Below are 19,414 nucleotides of genomic sequence, written 5' to 3'. Positions count from 1 at the left end.
GAGGAGCGTGACATGCCTGCTAAAGAGATCTCTTCACAAAACTACCCTAGCAGCATTCCATCATATGTGTGTGTGTATGCGTTATAGTCCTTTGTGGGGTGTCAGTTTCGTTACGAGCGCGCACACACAAATAAACAACACAATGAAAGGAACTATAAACAACACAAAACATACATAAACCTCAGTATAAATATAAAGCGAAATAAACCTAAGTGTATTTTTATGGGATAATAACTGGGCTTTAGCACATTAGCTATTTTTGATTTCGTGTAAGGATCGCTGCGGAAATCTCCTGCAGTTTAGGTGCAATTTGTGAAAGTGCCACAGCATTTTTTTTTTCTGTAAACAGTTCAGTGAAGCTTTTGTGATTTTGTTTATGTGAACTGTTTAGGGAATTTGAGGAGATTTATGTTACCTAACTGACAATTTAAAATGATCCTACAGTATTTTTTCATTGGCTGGTGTGTATTTTAAACTTCAAAGAAGCAGTCCTGATGCTCTTTCCATGCCTATAGTTTTCTTTTTTTGTCTAGCCATTTACACGTTCATTTCCCACATGCTTTATGCCTCATTTCCTTCTGCTCTCCCTCCTCCTTTTCTTTTCGCAGGGTCCTCCTGGTCGTCCGGGTTTGCCAGGCGCAGATGGAGCTCCGGGGCCCTCTGGCACCATCCTCATGTTGCCGGTAAGCTTGTCCAACCCATACATTTATAAATGATTCTGATTAGGGACAAGATTTTCCAGCCCTTAATCTTAGAAAAACCACCAAAATGATCTCAGATTAGATGCAAATGGCCACTTCCTCTAACATCGGACAAATTACTGTCATTGCAAACGTCCAAGCGGGTTATGAATTGTTACAGCTGTGAAGAGCCCCAACCCCACCCAGTAACCCCACTGCACTCACGCTACACCCAGCCGCCTACCGTAACTTTACACAAATTGGCACTTTACAGCCCAGATGTAAACCCATAATGACAAGACTGACGAGGCCACTGTATGCTGTAGCGACTCCAGTGGCTCCTCTAAATTCCAGTGTGCAGTAAAAGTACTGAAATAAACTTGCGATTTCTGTGTTTGTGCATGTTTCTCTGACAGTTCCGCGCTGGTGGAGAATCTTCAAAAGGTCCAGTGGTGACGGCACAAGAAGCTCAGGCCCAAGCCATCCTTGCCCAGGCCCGGGTGTGTACCCATTCATGTTGCCTTAAAATATTTTTTTGGCTGAAACAAGTGTGTTAGGTGCAGATAATGTATATGAGCAAGTTTAAAGCGACTGTTAAAACCAAGACAGGTTTATAGTTCTCATAACACTCTACGGTACATGAAAATGTACCCACTGGCAGTAATTCAACTTATGTACTCTACTGCAGTTAATGTCAGCTTTGCCATCTTTATTATATATATATATTTTTTGATTATTTGTTTTATTCCTGCAGTTGACTATGAGGGGAGCACCTGGTCCAATGGGATTGACAGGGCGCTCTGGCCCTGTGGTAAGTGTCCCATCTTTAACTGACATGCATAAAAATTCAAAATATTTAGGAAAAAAATGTAATGTAATTAAATTATGCATTTTCAGCTAAATTAATTATATTACTGTATAATACCTGTATAATATAATACTGTATAATGTTTTTAGAAAATGTTGCTTTTTACCTAATGTTCTTTCATTCATTCATTCATTCATTCATTCATTCATTCATTCATTCATTCATTCATTCATTCATTCATTCATTCATATGTTCTGCTTTATAAGAATATATTCTTATAAAGCAGAATATATTTATATAAAAAAACATAAATGAATGGTGTCAATGGATGATGTTAGCTTAAATTTTTTTATTAATCTGTTGCCAGTGTGTCGATGACGATCTGAATCTGTATTTTTGTACATCCAGTTATAGCTTACGAATACTATTTGTGTTGTCCCAATTAAGTAAATTAATTATTTAAACAATTTTACAAACTTGTATAAAAATGAGGGCTTTCAATGTTAACTTGTTAACAAATGCAATTAATTTAAATTCGTTAACGCTTTAAAACAATTAATCACATTTAGTGCAAATAACTTACAGAAGTATGTGAAGCTGCGTCATTAACGTAATTTTCGTCATGCAGTTAGATGATGATAGAAGTCGGGATTTTATCACATTCACACTGAGGATCTACAGGACCTGTAACCCATGGAGGAAGAAACATTCTCTAAGGCCCTGTACTATTGGCACACTTCATGTGCACTGTCCGTTAAGTCCGCGAGACCGCAGGGTGTCCCATTTGTCCTTTTAGGTCTCAGAAGGGTGCTCTCGAGTGCCCCCCTTCGAGGTTAATATACGCCGTAGACGCTCACTTCTGCCGAGACCGCACTGGTGCGGGTTACGCAACGGACTTCTTTCCGGCAGTCAAAGCGGCATTACATTGGGAAAGTGCAGACTTCATTTGGCCCTTCATGACAGCAGTGAGGGGGTTAATTTTTTTTCATAATTTATTTGTTTACATTATATGAAGCCTTAAAGTTCTGCATAATTGCGGGTGTGCCCACTTTGAGTAACAGGTGGATAGCCATCTGCTGTATGTTAGTAATTGCGTCACTTCAGCTCCACCCCCGTCCCGCCGCTTTGCTCATTTTCTGTTATTCGGGCGTGACATGAAATGAAGCACTGGCAAGATGGCAACGGTCGGCTCATCTCTACTTTACGCTTTAGAACTGCTCCTCTTTTGGCGTTCTGTTCGGTATCACAGCTTGACGTCTAACATTAAAACAATCTCGTTCGTTGTTGTTGCTCTGTACACATACTATACACTGTGAATTATGTAATGTTTTTTTATGTAATGTTTTTTTTCATGGGTGCTTAGGTGTGTATTATATAATAGAATTATATGGACTCCTTATATTTCGTTATTTGGCGTCTTTTTTAGTCTCATATGATCCTTAAAAGCTTGCAGAAAATACAGTTTTGTGAGAATCACCCTTCAATCTGATTGTTTACTTTGGATATAGTAAATTATGAAAAAGTTAATGTTTAATGAGATAAATGGCGTAGTATTTTTTTCACGATAATTGTGCAATTTAATAAATTTATAAAAAAACAATATATTGATAACCCTAATGCAATTATATAATGTACAATGAAATTAATTTGTGAACAAAAAGTTCAGAAATTGTGATGCTTTTTTAGTTTAAATACATTTTATTTATATATTTACCTATTTATTTTTTGCAATATAGATGAGGAACACAGATGAGTCTGCTCTTTAAATAAACATAATCTAAAAGCCACATGCATGCCAAGATTTACCTTCATTAATGTCTTTTCCCATATCTTCCTTTTGAACTTCCTCCATCTGACATCATCACACAAACACTGATAGAAACATATGTTACATACATTCACCTCTATGATTTATAACCAGAAAGTGAACAGCTTTTCGGTGCTGATGTGCTTTCAATCTGTCTGCTGTTTTTTTCACGTTCCCTTCTCAAATTTCTTTTGTCATTATTGTGTTGCTGTATTTCATCTATTTGAGATGAAACCATAATAAGAATGCCTCTAGAATTTCTCTCATTCTTTTCCACAGCTGCCTCTGAATCAAATGCCCTTTAAAAGCAATGGAAGAGGAATGTGTTTGGGTTGCCAGCGTGTGACCCAAACACAGCTCCTCGCATATGATATTGGTGTTTAGAAAGGTGTGTGAGACGTAAAACTCATCTGTATGTGTGTGTTTCAGGGTGGTCCTGGTGCACCTGGTGCTAAAGGGGAAAGTGGAGATTCTGGCCCACAGGTGACTGTCTCTTCAGACTTTAGCGGCCTACTTTTAGCTACTGTCATTTTTGTAATTTTAATTTACAGTGTAGAATGATGCTCAGAGTATTCCTGAAACATATTACCTGACAAATTAAAATTAGTATTCTTAGAAATGCTTTGAACAACTTAGAACATCAGTGGAGAAAGCCATAGTTCAACATAACATTGTAATATAGGTTACATTAAATACATAATTCACCCGCTATATTGCTAAATGTACACGATTCTTCATATCAACAAAATAATATTCTGGGATAACCTGGCTTCTCTTGAGACTCCCCTGCTTCACAGCATAGTAATGATGATAAGCTAATAAAGCCATCCGCACATTGACGTGATTGGTTACAGCTAGTTTGTGACGTAAGAAATGCCATTCATTTCAAATCTTACTGGTTTTTGGTTCACTGGACTTTTAAGGAGAAACTACTCTGCAATGGTGTGTTTACGTGTGAATTTGCATATGGTTTGTATTAAGGCATATTAAAAAAAACACAGACATACATACAAACAACATTAAAAACTAAATTTTCACCACAGCGGTTCTTTAAGATGCGCTACATTGAAGGAGATATTGTAGTTGTGGAAAGCGTGTCATGCTCAGTGTTGCCACAGTTACTTTGAAAAAAGTAATCTGATTACTGATTACTCCTTTAAAAAGTAATTTAGTTACTTTACAGATTACTTGATTTTAAAAGTAACTAAGTAAGATTACAAGTTACTTTATTAGTTACATTTAGCAGTTGCCGGCAACACCCCTGCCGCCTAAACATAGAAATGACAACCGTTTTTGCCAACACTCACTTTATTGGAAGTGCATTTTTAACAGTAACGTCAACAATGTATCTCCTGACATTTTAAGTTGAAATAAAAAAATATTTCCTGAAAAAATACTATCCCCGAGATGCAAGAAGAAAGCAAAAATATATATATTTTTTATTTTTTACCAAGGAAAATGACTAAAATAGTAACTCACAGTGACTTGGATAAGTTACTTTAATGTGATTACTGGTTTGGAAATTGTTATGCGTTAGATTACTCGTTACTGGGAAAAAGTAATTAGAGTAACGCGCTACTGGCACCACTGGTCATGCCTATCAGAGCGCTTTCAGCCCACTCTGAAATACTGCTGTTAAATAAGAAATAAACTCGTGCTTCAGTGGAATGCAGTTGTAGTCATTATTTGTTGCAGATAAATGAACAGATTTGCTCTGCCTCGGAGCCCACAGGTGCAGCCCCATAAACTTTAACGCTGTCAAAACAATTAGCTTGTTGCTGTTCGAGGTATAGCTTATTGCAATTGAATGCAAAATATGTCGGGGGCATAAACACTTGTCCATGATAAAATAGCACTTTCTAGTGTAAAAAACATATGAGCTTCTACCCTGGAGCACAGAGTCTCAGTCAGCTGACCATGAGGAAAAAGTGTTGAACTGTAAGTGTTACTTTACATAAAAATAACGCTGTTCACAAATGCTTTAAAAGTAATGTTACAGTTTTTTAACTTGTCAAAAAGGAGGTAGACACTTTCATTACAGAATTCTGTGTGTTTTTTAAGGGACCAAGAGGACTTCAAGGCCCTATTGGACCACCTGGAAAAGCAGGCAAGAGGGTAAGAATTGGAAAAAATCTGCTTGTGCTGTCATTTTGTCTCTTGTCTTCCACACAACATGACATTAAAGTTGAAAAGGCAAAAAGGTGACATATACTTAATACATCTGCAATACTGCTGCTGAAGTACTCTGGCAAAACGAAGCTGAAAGCCTCTACGCAAGTAGCCCACTGTTCACGCTCCAACCCTGCACCAGATTTTCCGTGAAACTGTCTGTGTCTATTAGCCTTGACCTTAATTTACCTGTTTCAGCTTAACAGAATGACAGATGTCCGTTGGATTCGCATCCACATCTGCCAGTTTTGGTGCCAAACGTTTCTCAGATTCTCCTTTGACACAGTTTATTCACAGTTTCGTTATAAATGAGTCAAATTGCCACAATAACTCGCTACTCAAACGTGCTGTAGACTCAACACACCTTATTTAGGTTGTCTTTGAGGTGAATTCGCTCACTTCACGTCATCCCCTGTCTCGCATTGATTCTGCAGTTGTTTAAAACATATGTTAAGCACATTAACCTGCTCATAGAACATAGCATCGGGCTGATGATGCGACCTGGTTTTACAGGGCCGAAACGGAGCCGATGGAGCCAGAGGAATTCCTGGAGAATCAGGAGCCAAGGTAAAATGATCTCTGACTCAAAACCTCCACTTTAACACAGTTAGCATTGATCACGGTTTCAGAAATCAGTAGGGATGTTTGTTACTGTTTGTCATATAATTATTGATTTTGAAGTGAGTTAATTTGTACCCGTTAAAAATAATTACAAAATTATAATAAATAACAACAATAATGTAATTAATGAAACATTTATTTATTTATTATAATGTGATTATATGATGATTGATAATTAATTTAAATTAAACGATGTTCTAAAGTAATAAATAATAAACAAAAACAACAGTCTAATAATTAGCAGTTGAGGCCTAAAATATTAATGTTTAGTGGCTATGATTATTCATTTTATCCTTTGAGATAAAAAATATTTTAAAAATTAGGTATCCGATACTTAGCAAAACGAATTGGTAAAATTAAACAAATTCATAATTAAATATATTTTTTAAGGATATCTCATTTTCATTTATAATGTTTTAAGTATAATTATGTTTATAATAAATAATATTCATGATCACATTAATAAGTGCACAAAACATTATTATGGAAATTTGTTTCTGCCACAGAATAAAACATTTATCTCACAACTGTGAGTTTACATCTCACAATTCTGACTTTTTTTCTCAGAATTGTGAGTTATAAGGTCAGAATTGGGTGATATAGTCAAGAAATAAAGTCTGAATTGTGAGGTATAAACTCGCACATGCGACTATATCACGCAGTTCTGACTTTATAACTCTATAACTTTATAAGCAATAGCGACTTTATATCATGCAATCTCAAGAAAAAAAGTCTAAATTGTGAGATAAAAAGTCACATGACCTTTTTTATTTTTTTATTCTGTGGTGGAAACAAGCTTCCATACATTATGCATTATGTGAACTTTGACATCTCTATTGGCAGCTCTATTTTTATTCTCATTGCGGTTGCTGTCTAACAGGGGGACAGAGGATTTGATGGGCTTCCTGGTTTACCTGGTGAGAAGGGACACAGAGTAAGTGCTGAACTATTCGTAAGAAATCTCATACTTAGTTCCCCGTCATTGATGTAATAGCTGAAATGAAACCGAATTGTTCTAGACAGCAAAAGGCAAGCCTGACCACCACCCGTGATAAAAATGTCTTTTAATGCTCAATTATCAAACTTCCAGCTTGTTTCAAACAGTGCTTTATGATTATGGGAACAATTCTTGCCTGGTTTCATTTTATTCCTCAGCGGCAGTTTTCCTACTGAATCTACTGTATTTAGTTAACTCCGCTTGAAGCCCTTCTTGTCGACTCCTGCCAAGGCCAAGACTTGTACATTATAAAAATATTCCATGTCTGCTGCTGTACATTTTGTTTAGCGTGCTGACAGTCTTAGTGGCAGGAGAAGTTGACCTCATTATAGTGTCAAGGGGGGTTGTTTGGCGTGCTAGCTCTCCTCTGGCAAATGAAGGCTGCCCTCGATAGGCACAGCAGAGTGTGGCTTGCTTGGCCTGGGCCGATGCAGTGAAAGAGGCCCGCAGATCACAGGGGGAGCTGTGTATATTTCCAGACAGAGTGCTATCCTCCTAATCCTGCCCTGGGTAATTACAGGCCCCGCTATGTTATAGCCTCTTCTTATAGAGATGCAGTCTTATAAATAGTGGTCATGGGCCCTAACAATGCACTGAGCCAAAAGCAGGCAGGCAGGGACGGTAATAATACATTTACTCTTTTTCTCTCTCTGTTATTTCATCTCTTTCGTTTCCTTTCAGGGTGAGATAGGTCCCATCGGCCTACCAGGCCCTCCAGGAGAGGACGGACCAAGGGTGCGTTTGTCCAAGTGACACACCATTATCTCATTTTTATTTAGATTTGTATGTACTTACACACTGGACTGTTGGCAAGCCTGTTTGTGCTCTTGTTTGCAGGGCGAGGATGGTGAGATCGGACAGAGGGGAATGCCAGGAGAAAGTGTAAGCATCTCCATTTTGACTTTGAACTTTTGTATTCACTTCAAATCGTTTTTAGTATCCGTAGGCATTATAAGTGCGATTTATGACTGTTATCCAATATTATAAAGTAGCTTCTGTTAGCTTCTGGCAAAAAAATAACTGTTATCCAATATTATAAAGTAGCTTCTGTTAGCTTCTGGCAAAAAAATAACTAAATCATACAACTAAACAAATCCAAATTCCTATATATATATATATATATACTACCATTACAATTTTGGAGGTCAGTAAGATTGTTTTACTTGAAAGAAATTAATAATTTTATTCTGCAAGGGTACACTAAAAGGCATTTACGCGTTTAAACAGTTTAAATAAATTCAGTTTTTTTTTTATTGTCTAGTAATCAATGAATCTGAAGACAAAAATAATGATGCTGAAAATTCAGCTTTCCATCAGAGGAATAAATTACAGTATAATATACTTATTAAATAGAAAACAGACATTTGAAATAGTAATAATATTTGACAATGTTACTGTTTTTACTGTATTTTCTATTAATTAAATGCAGTCCTGGTGAGGGTAAGAGAGTAATATAGCCTTTTTGTATGATACTTGGGAAAATCCATGAAGTATCAACATTAAGTATGTTTTTGAGACTTTTGGATCTCTCAGAAAAGAAAATGAGGGTTAATCACCTAATTTCATGCCTAGCTATAATCACTCGTCCTAAGGTGTGCCCCACCCAGCTCTTTCCACCTCAAATCTCAGTATTTATTCCTCATTGAGGTAATGGCTCTGTACAGGAAGGGAGCCTAGCAGGTTTCTATTTTCTTGTTCTCTTTATTTCTCTATTTCGCACGACACACTAATGGTCTCACATATTTCACTCACTCTTTGACTAAATACTCTCCAACAGCAGAGATCTAACAAATACCAGAATCAGCCCTGAAGACGTGGAATCTAATTGGATCGAGTCCCACAGCAAATTTAGTGAACTTTTGGGTCCTCAACAAAAACCCAATTTGCCTTTGTTTCTGTTTTACATAGTTGTTTCTAAACCATTTTAAATGAAGTAATAAAAAGCATATTTAGGGATTCCTTTCTTTAACCTCATTTTCTGTTCTGACTGTAAAAATAAGTTTGTTCTCTGACTTAAAGGGATAGTTGACCCAGAAATGAAAATCCGATGTTTATCTGCTTACCCCCAGGGCATCCAAGATGTAGGTGTGTTTGTTTCTTCAGTAGAACACAAATTAAGATTTTTAACTCCAACCGTTGCTTGTATAATGCATGTCAATCAAGTCTAATTAGAATTAGACCCCATTCACATGCATTATATGGGAAATCAAGACACGCGTTTTCTCAGCGGGGCTTGCTTATTTGTTTTATTGAAATAACAACAAATAAAAATTATATTTTTGGCAAGTGTGAAGGCCCTTTCACACCAAAAGTGAAGGAAATGGAAATGTCACACCTGTACAGCAGAGCAGGGGTCTGTTATGCCATTCTAGTGTGCAGGAAAAGAGATAACGGGTAAAGAAACGTTAAAGTTTTGGCTTAGTATGATTGAATTCGATCATCGAATGGTTGACAATCGTTCATCGAATGGCAGTAGCAAAGACAGGCTTATAAAGTAACATTAAATACAAAGTATGTTACAAAGAGTTATTGCAGGCTTGCATATTATTTCACAGTTGTTAGTAATTTTTGAGGAATACTGAATCTGTTTTTGTGCAAGTGATGAGTAAATGCCTAGAATTACTATAACTATCATATTTGCACAGCACACTCAATGCCTCAACACTTATTCTCAATTTATCTCAAAATGGGGACAGACGAGGTGTCATTAAATAAATGGGAAAATAAAGTAACTTGGATTACTTATTTGAAAAAGTAACTCAGGTATTTTGCTAGATATTTAAAAGTAATGTGTTGCTTTACTAGTTACTAAGAAAATAAGTAATCTCATTATATAACTCACAATATTTTTAATGCGTTAGCCCAAAGTACAACACACGTAGAAGGGGGGCCCATGCTTCATATTCTATCCATCATGTGCATGGGGGAAAGGGTTGAATACCTCCTGTATTCAACATAACAATATAATGTATTCTTGTGACATGTCCATTTGTTGATCATCAGGGTCCAAGAGGACTGCTGGGCCCCAGAGGATCTCCTGGTACCGCTGGACAGCGTGTATGTACCACCACACCTTCTTAATTACATCTATCCAAATTGTATGAAAGTCACAACTAGACACTGCTGTGTTATACATATGCAGGGTCTTCCTGGATTGGATGGACCATCTGGCCCTAAAGGAAATATGGTAAGAATTTCCACTCCCCTTCTTTAATAGTGTGGTTATAACAGAATAGAGAGCCTCTTCTGAGCTTAAAGGGTTAGTTCACACAAAAATGAAATTGATGTCATTAATGACTCACACAAATGTCGTTCCACACCCGTAAGACCTCTGTTCATCTTCAGAACACAGTTTAAGATATTTTATATTTAGTCCGGCAGTGTATCAAAGTGTATGCACACTATACGGTCCATGTCCAGAAAGGGAATAAAAACTTCATCAAAGTAGTCCATATGTGACATCAGTTAGTTCATTAGAATCTCTTGAAGCATCCAAAAAATATTTTGGTCCCATAATAACAAAAACTACGACTTTATTCAGCATTGTATTCTCTTCCGGGTTTGTTTTCAATCCTCAAACAAATATTTAAATGGTTATGAATCAGCGGATTGATTCGCGATTCGGATCGCGTGTCAAACTGCTGAAATCACATGACATTGGAGATCTGAATCATGAATCAATTCATAACCGTTTAAATCTTTGTTTGAGGATTGAAAACAAACCCACAAGAGAAGACAATGCTGAATAAAGTCGTAGTTTTTGTTATCTTTGGACCAAAATGTATTTTTGATGCTTCAAGAGATTCTAATAAACCAACGGATGTCACATATGGACTACTTTGATGATGTTTTTATTCCCTTTCTGGACATGGACAGTATAGTGTGCATATACTTACATATGTTTTTGGACTAAATATAAAATATCTTAAACTGTGTTTACGAAGATGAACGGAGGTCTTACGGGTGTGGAACATCATTAAGGTGAGTCATTAATGACATAGATTTCATTTTTGGGTGAACTAACCCTTTAAGGCCCCATGAAGTTTCCTGGTTAATTGTCCTTTACCTTCACCTCTGACCTCTCTGAAACATGTTTATTGTCCCGAGCAAGGATCACATCTAAATTAAGCTATTAGATAAGAGAAACACAGTAGGCCTGGCAAAAGTGAGCTAATCTTTGACCTGGAAGCGCTAAAATATAGAAGGTATGAAGTCTGCCACTAAAATATGCAATACAGTAAGTGTAGGAATCATACATCGTTTCCATAACAGAGTTCAAAATAAATCTTTTCATTACTACTATGCAAAAGTGGCAGGCCTTCTGGTGCACCCGGTGTCCGAATTCACAGACTCGTTTTCATTTACTTCTTCAGGTGAATTATATTTGTGGACTAATGTAGGGAATCGTGAATGAGGGTATACAAGAACTGTGTTTGAAATCGCCACCTACTGTATACCCTCATTCACTATTCCCTACATTAGTCCACTAATATAGTCCACTTGAAGGACTGAATGAAAACGAGTTAGCGAATTCGGACACTGAGTTTGCAGGAAGGACTGCTACTTTTGCGTAGTTTGTGCTTCTGTTTAATAATCATTTGAAACTTAGCAAACTTGCAGCTCCAGTAGTAATGAAAATATGTATCTTAAACTCATGGAAACTGGCATGTATAAACAGTAAACAATTGATTCATCAATTAAAAAGCCATTTCTCTGATATAACTCTGATGTTACGCTGTACCCACATTGGACAAGTGGTTTGGAAAATGGATGGATGATTCAGCTGCAGGTGGCGTCTTCTGGCGAGACAAGAGAATAAAATCGGCATGACCCTCACAGTGCATTATGGATATTCTCTAGCCGTTGAGTGTTCATTAATTGTTTCTTTTTCGGTTATTCATTAATTGTGGTCTGTGAGGGATTGGAGTTGGTCTATGAGATTGGCTAAAAACTAAATAAATATTAAACTAAATAAATATATAAAAATGCAACTAATTAGATAAGTACATTTTATTTTATTTATTTGAGTCTAAATCAATTTTAGAAATCATTTGAATTTATAGAGAGCACCAGCACTGAATTAAAAAATTAATTATGAGGCAAATGATCAATCAACAGTGATTTAACCGGTTGTGTTAACATTAATTTTGTGATTAGGTGTTCCTGTTGTTTAGCTTCATTAAAGGGATAGTTCACCCAAAAATGAAAATTCTGTCATAATTTACTTTCCTTCATGTTGTTCCAAACCTGTATGAGTTTCTTTGTTCTGCTGAAGACAAAATGAGATATTTGGAAAAATGTTTGCAACCAAGCAGATAGAGAAACCGTTCACTACCATAGTAGGGGAAAAAATACAGTGGAAGTCAATGGTTGCTCTATCTGCTTTGTAAACATAGCGCACAGTTAGGCATCAATATAAGTATAGTATGTTTGGTTAAATTTCTTAGCAAATCAAATAATTTCATTAGTTAAGTTAATTTCAATGAAATATATATATATTTCATGTAAAATTCATATAATTTTTTTTTTTTTTTTTTTCGATAGTTCACTTTAAACACTCTACTAACTATAAGTAACTTGTAAAATACATGTCAACTAATTGTTAGGGGACTGTTTGTGTTCGGGTTAGTAGAATAAGTTGACACACTTGCAAAGTTACTTATAGTCAATAGAATGTCTGTTGGGGGACCTTGAAAATAAAATGTTAGCAGATATCAAGCAGGCAGTCCACTAATATGCTAAAGAGAGTTAGTTTACATGTAGTGGCAAAGTGAGTTACTAGTAGACCATCAAAATAAAGTATTACCAAATTTGTGTAATCATCTTATTTTAGCAGCTTTTCTTTCAAGGTCTCAATCTAAGTACAACCGCCTTTCTTACTGCATGCAGTTTGTTATAAAAATGTTACCCATCTCCATCCCTGTTCCTCTTACTCAGTGGTTAAAAGCTGCTATAACAGATTTTATTATAGTAGGCTGTACAAATCAGGAAGGAAGGCCAATGGAAAAAGATGGATTTGCAATTTACACGTGTCTGTTGTTCAACATGTTGAGTATTTTTTGGAGTTTGAGGTATTGGGGCTGCTTTTTATATCTGTCAAAAATGTCAGGCTGCCTGGAGCAGTGAAGTGTAGGAATGATAGTGTTGTGTACTAAAGTGTTTCTATTAAATGTTATAACAGGGTCCTCAAGGAGAGCCTGGACCCCCTGGGCAACAGGGTAGCACCGGTCCACATGTAGGTATCAGTCAATCGATCACCTTTTGTCTGCTCTTTTCTCTCTCTGTCTTTTTCTCAGAAAACTTGTTTTAATCTTTGTCTAATACCTTTGAGGTCATACATCAGTGTGCTCCTAAAAGTTGACCAAAAATTACCTATTGTAGATATATGTACAGTGCTGTTCAAAAGTTTGGGGTCAGTACTTTCTTTTCTTTTCTTTTTTTGAAAAGAAAGTAATGCTTTTATTCAGCAAGGATGCATGACATTGGAATTTATCCTTTAAAAAAATGTATACCTTTATAATGCTGCAAACATTTTCTATTTCAAATAAATATCCAGCAAAAAATGTATCGCTGTCTCTACAAAGATGTTAAGCGGCATTTTACAACATTGATAATAATAAGAAATGTTTCTTGAGCAGCAAATCAGCATATTAGAAGGATTTCTGGAGGATCATGTGACACTGAAGACTAGAAAACTGGCTGCTGAAAATTCAGCTTTACCATTACATTTTAGACGCACCACAATGTTTCTTTTTTTACTATAAACTGATTTGACCCTAAACTTCTGAACGGTAGTGTAAATGGACCAAGAATATTGATGATTCATGTTTTAGCTACTACACACATTTTTGTCCAATCAGATGTTCTCTAGAATGAGAGTCCCTCCCCCAATACCATCCGCAACTGACTAGCAAGTGGCAAATCATGTTCATCCATGTGATGTACAATAGCGATACCTTTTTGGCTAGTTTACAAGAAAAAGAGAGACCACCCCTTCCATTATCTCCCACCCAAATTTCCTATTTTAGGAAAGGAAAGCACATGTTTAATGACTTTATGGGTCCATTAATTCTCCTGAATTCTCCTTTCCTGCTCTTTTTTCCCATGTGTATTCAGTATGTAGAGCCGGATGAACTGTCATTGAAATACTTAGAAAAAGCAATGAAAACTGGTACATCCATTCATCTAAATCCACATCCTGACTCCATAAGTTTGTAATAGGACTCATATATTCACACACTCACGCACAGACACAGAATAATGTATCCTGTTCGACATTGTTTCTTAGATTTGACTGAGAGGTGGTCACACAGCTTTTTTCAATATACATTTCACTATCAGATTTCCCCTGAAAACTCCATGTTGTACTGTCTAACTTTGTAAATCTTGTCTTGCAGGGTCTGCCTGGTCCTCAAGGCCCGATTGGTCCACCTGGAGAGAAAGTGAGTTTGTGAATAAGATCTGTTCGCCCCAGCAGCTATCGTCTTTGTTATTACAGGCGGCGTTTTTCTGCCCTAACCTTATAAACGATTCAACAGACTTCTCGGTTTCCGAGCTGTAGGTTGCCTTCAGATCACTGCTGACTAGAGAAAAACCACACACTCACACAAACACACACACACACGCGCACACCTCAAGACTCGCTAATGCTTCAACAAGCGGGAGATATGCTTACACACAGAACTGTCATTGGTTAGTCTCTCAGACAAGCATTTTGTGAGGGCTCCTGGACAGAGGCCAGAGACAGTCTGAAATGTGACTCCAGAAGTGGTGGAGTGTTTCCAGACGTACCATATGATTAGATCTCTTCCTTACCAAGAGGAAAAAGATGATAATGAAGTGCTTTAGAATTGAACTGCTTATAAAGTTGCCCAGTGAATCACTTGGGCACACCAATAATCGCCGCCTTAATTGTGTGTGTTTTTCCTCCCTCTTTCGTACTTCTTTTCTCACTTATCCCTCTCTCTCTCTCTCTCTCTCTCTCTCTCTCTCTCTCTCTCTCTCTCTCTCTCTCTCTCTCTCTCTCTCTCTCTCTCTCTCTCTCTCTCTCTCTCTCTCTCTCTCTCTCTCTCTCTCTCTCTCTCTCTCTCTCTCTCTCTCTCTCTCTCTCTCTCTCTCTCTCTCTCTCTCTCTCTCATAGGGTCCCGGTGGAAAACAGGGGCTCCATGGGCTGGCTGGGGCTGATGGGCCTCCTGTAAGTGGATTTTTCTTAAATTCGTATTCTCCCCTCCCCTAATTCTCTGAGTTCATATCAAAAATGCTTTGCATCATCACACATCATTAGCCATTAACCAGCTTGATAATCCTGGCTTGAGGGAAATGTGTATTTTAATCACACAATTTAGAATTAAAGAGTTGGCTGCATTTCAATTCATGAGTTGAACATTTAAATTTGAATGAAAGGAAGTGGAATTTACTGAAATGCAGTTCTGAGAAATTCAACACAGACACAACAGAGGACTTTCATCAAAATAAGCAAAAACAGAGACTTTCTTTTACACTCTTGATGCCTGTTTCATGTGGATGGACTAAATTTTAAAGGCTTTAGATTTTATATAGCGCATTCTAAGATTGTTTTATTTTGCCATGGTCCATATATATATATATCGTGATATATATATGTATGTGTGTGTGTGTATATATAAGGGATGCAACAATACAGTTAGTCCACAGTTCAATACATACCTTGGTTTTTAACCATGGTTTTTGGGTCGTTTTTTTTGCTATTCGTTAGGCGACGGGAACAGATTTTTTATTTATTACAATACTCTTTCTATATTTTACTTAAAAGACTTGAAAAACGTTACTTAAACTTCGAACTTTACTTAAAAAAAACCTTGTTCACATTCTTAGTGTATTGTATAATATAAAATAAATAAAATATATATAAAGATTTACAGTGGCAGCTCAGAGCTGTAACAGCAGCATTTAAGTGTGAAATTGAATGAATGAATCAATGTAAAATTAAAACACTACATAAGCTACATAAGCCCTATTCGCACAGACCTAGTATTATCTGGGGACCTCTGGTGATTTGTAATAATTGCAGAGAATGTCTGTGATCTTAATCCGTGCGAATCGGCCATGTCTGTAATTTGTAAAGTAAAAATTCCCCCGCAAAATACCTACCGTATTTCGCCGAACACCAAGGTCATAATGTGGACCGTTATGAATTCCCGCGCGGATTATACTTTCACTTTAGAATGAATTTTGGGGGCAAATTGCTTGATTGTTGTGTTTAATATTAATATCAATACTATTCTTAATGAAAAACATAACAACAGAACAGTACAATGACAAGGTCGCTTAAATGGGCGCTTTTACATATGTAGCTTTGAAAATGAATCTTCCCGTATATTGTCAGCTTCTTGCTCGTGATGAGTTAAATCTGACTCCTGCCACTGGTCTGTGTTTAGTTCAGTTTTTAATTGTAGTGTCTATACTCTATTCTCTTTTTATTACTATAAAACTATCAAAACGATATTGATACATATGACTGTTTATGATTTCATAGAGCTATATCTATAACGAAAAAAACATTTACAAGTCTTGACATCATATCCAGGAGATAAGTCAGTCAATTTGGGTAAAATCACAGGCTTTGCTTATCCTGTGCGAATTTCTAAGTCACAGAGGTCCCTAGATAATACTAATACCATGCCAATTCCATGATTAGGCTATAACTCTGACACCAGCATTTCAAGCGTGGCTAAACACCCCCTAACTTTAGTGCATATAAGAGAAATATTTAAAATGGAGAGAAATAAAAAGAATAAATTATGAATTATTACTATATATATATATATATATATATATATCTATATATATATATATCTATATATATAGATATATATATATATATATATATATATATATATATATATATATATATATATATATATATATATATATATATATATAGTATTTTATTATTTATTTAGGTGCCATTATTTAGTAATAACTAATATGTAAAATGTAGCCTATAGAATTATTATTTTTATAAAATCAAAATCAAAATGATATCAAATTTTTGATATTTTGATATGATATTTTTTTTATTGATATTGATAATATAATGATATTTATTTTAAATGTAATTAATATGTACTGTTTATTTTGGTAGATTTTTTATTTATTTTAATAAGTCAATAACAGTTTATGCATTTAATAGTATTCTTTTTTGTTTTTTCATTGTAATGTTGAATGTGAATTGTTTTAGAAAATATTTAAACATCTCACAAATAAATAAATCAAAACTTTTAGGCTAAGATTTTTTGGTTCTTGAAAGAATATGCTACATGCTACATTTTTTTGACTGAAAATCTAGTTAAACCAATAATATTGTAAAATATTATTACAATAATTTTCTATTTGAATATATTTTAAACTGTTATTTGTTCCTTTGGTGGCAAAGCATTGTTTTAGCATAATATCTTAATCATATGATCCTTCAGAAATCATTCTTATGCTGATTACCTATTTAAGAAACATTTCTTATTTTCTACAATGTTAAAAAACAGCATTTTTCCCAGTATTTTTGATAAATTAAAATTTTGACAAATGGCAAATTCCAAAATATGACACATTTCAAATGTTATCACGTTTGAGTAGTTTTGATGATAGTTTGATCGTTTTTTTGTTTTTTTTACCTTATCGACCTCAAAGTTTTAAATGTTAGTGTATGCTGTGTATGATGACATATTTATCATGAAAATATGTAAATGTTATTTAATTCCATTTTTAATTGCATTTTTATTACTTTCAAATGTTAAATTCCAGTCACATTTTTTTAATACCTCACACTGTAAAAAAATATTTAGAAAAAAAGTTACCTGGTTGCCTTAAAATTTTGAGTTCATTGAAATTAAAATGTTGAGTTAATACAATGAAATTTTTTTGAGATTCGACAACCTTTATTAAAATATTATTAAAAGATTTTGTAAGCATATTGGGTAATTGTGTGTTTTATTTCTGATGACGCAGTGAAACATGCCAAATAGTGCTATTTTCATGATTTATCAGTTTTTTTTTTTGTTCAGATATAATAATATTTGAGTTTCTATTTATTAAACAAATGTCCTTCATTGTATCAACTCAAATCTTTAATTTCAATAAACTCAACATTTTAAGGCAACCAGGTAACTTACTTTTTTAAGTTAAACCAACAAAACCAACATTTTTTTTTACAGTGCAGTTAAAATACAGTTCTTAATCATGCACTAACTTAAAAAGTAGGTTCCTGCACTGAATGCTATTCATACTGCATATTACTATACACTGAACTCACTAGACTGAACCCAACAGCCTTTGCCTCATGTTACTTTCAGACTTTGAGTGAAGATGCTTTTGTTTGTAATCCTTGCACAGGGTCATCCTGGGAAAGAGGGTCCTCCCGGGGAGAAAGGAGCAGCTGTGAGTGTATTTTTAATTTGTCTCGAAAAGAATTGTCACTCTAAGTTCCAGTTATTGACCACATTTCAAGTGCAAAGCCACTAAACGCCTTTAAGGTGCTATTTTGCAGCTGTCTTAAAGCTCTGTTACAAAATTAAAGCCATTTCTCTGTCTCTGTAATTAACACTTAATGTGTAGCCCCTTCAGAAGTTTAAAACCTAATTCCTCTCTATTAATCCTGATTGGTTCAGTGTTATTATATTTACTCTCTTCCTATAGGGCCAACCAGGTCCTCAGGGGTCCATTGGCTATCCCGGCCCCCGAGGTGTGAAGGTAAACCGCTTTGATTATCTTCATCACACTTTTTCTTTATTATCCACATTATGTGCCTCTTAGTCTATCCATTAGAGCCTATATTCATTGTTCTGTCCATTTAGGGTGCCGAGGGCATCCGTGGCTTGAAGGGCCATAAAGGCGAGAAGGTAAGCAAATGACCCTGTCCTCTGTCACCATTAATGAGCTCCTGGGTCAGCCTCTAAAATGAGTCTCACAGATGACCGAACATTAGCTAAAAGGCAATTTCAGGGACTTTCTGCACCTAAATGGCCTCAGTCGTGTGTTTGATTCAAAAAATCACCTATGACTGGATGTCAGTAGAGACAGCAGAAAAAAAAACATTTATAATATCTTTATAATATGTGCCAATTATTTTTTTGTATAAACACAATGATGTGACTTTCAGGCTGCATCCTCTGCAGTGGCCACCAAGTGTCAGTGTTTCATTTAGAAAGAGCCATGATACTTTTATGTCTTTAAAATGTATCGTCATTGTAATATGTAATATTGTACTCAATATTTCAAATTCTAGAACACTTCTGAGAGAACAGATGTATGACAATGTAGGATATGATTTAATTTCTCAGTCTAAAATAGCATGGACC

General features: G+C 35.6%; 1 protein-coding gene across 1 annotated transcript in view; it reads left to right on the top strand.

Annotated features, from left to right (window-relative positions):
• The window catches only part of col11a1b (collagen, type XI, alpha 1b), a 97,816-nt gene that overhangs the window by 37,965 nt on the left and 40,437 nt on the right, over positions 1 to 19,414 (top strand). The window contains exons 12-28 of the mRNA XM_067453969.1: positions 609 to 683; positions 1,097 to 1,180; positions 1,435 to 1,491; positions 3,725 to 3,778; positions 5,357 to 5,410; positions 5,978 to 6,031; positions 6,966 to 7,019; positions 7,764 to 7,817; positions 7,920 to 7,964; positions 10,086 to 10,139; positions 10,225 to 10,269; positions 13,264 to 13,317; positions 14,480 to 14,524; positions 15,223 to 15,276; positions 18,450 to 18,494; positions 18,753 to 18,806; positions 18,911 to 18,955. Of these exons, the coding sequence (XP_067310070.1) occupies positions 609 to 683; positions 1,097 to 1,180; positions 1,435 to 1,491; positions 3,725 to 3,778; positions 5,357 to 5,410; positions 5,978 to 6,031; positions 6,966 to 7,019; positions 7,764 to 7,817; positions 7,920 to 7,964; positions 10,086 to 10,139; positions 10,225 to 10,269; positions 13,264 to 13,317; positions 14,480 to 14,524; positions 15,223 to 15,276; positions 18,450 to 18,494; positions 18,753 to 18,806; positions 18,911 to 18,955 (927 nt within the window). The remainder of the gene's footprint in view (positions 1 to 608; positions 684 to 1,096; positions 1,181 to 1,434; positions 1,492 to 3,724; positions 3,779 to 5,356; positions 5,411 to 5,977; positions 6,032 to 6,965; positions 7,020 to 7,763; positions 7,818 to 7,919; positions 7,965 to 10,085; positions 10,140 to 10,224; positions 10,270 to 13,263; positions 13,318 to 14,479; positions 14,525 to 15,222; positions 15,277 to 18,449; positions 18,495 to 18,752; positions 18,807 to 18,910; positions 18,956 to 19,414) is intronic.

This window comes from Pseudorasbora parva, chromosome 9, assembly GCF_024679245.1.
Source record: "Pseudorasbora parva isolate DD20220531a chromosome 9, ASM2467924v1, whole genome shotgun sequence".
NCBI lineage: Eukaryota > Metazoa > Chordata > Actinopteri > Cypriniformes > Gobionidae > Pseudorasbora > Pseudorasbora parva.
This window is presented reverse-complemented; position numbering and strand designations above follow the sequence as displayed.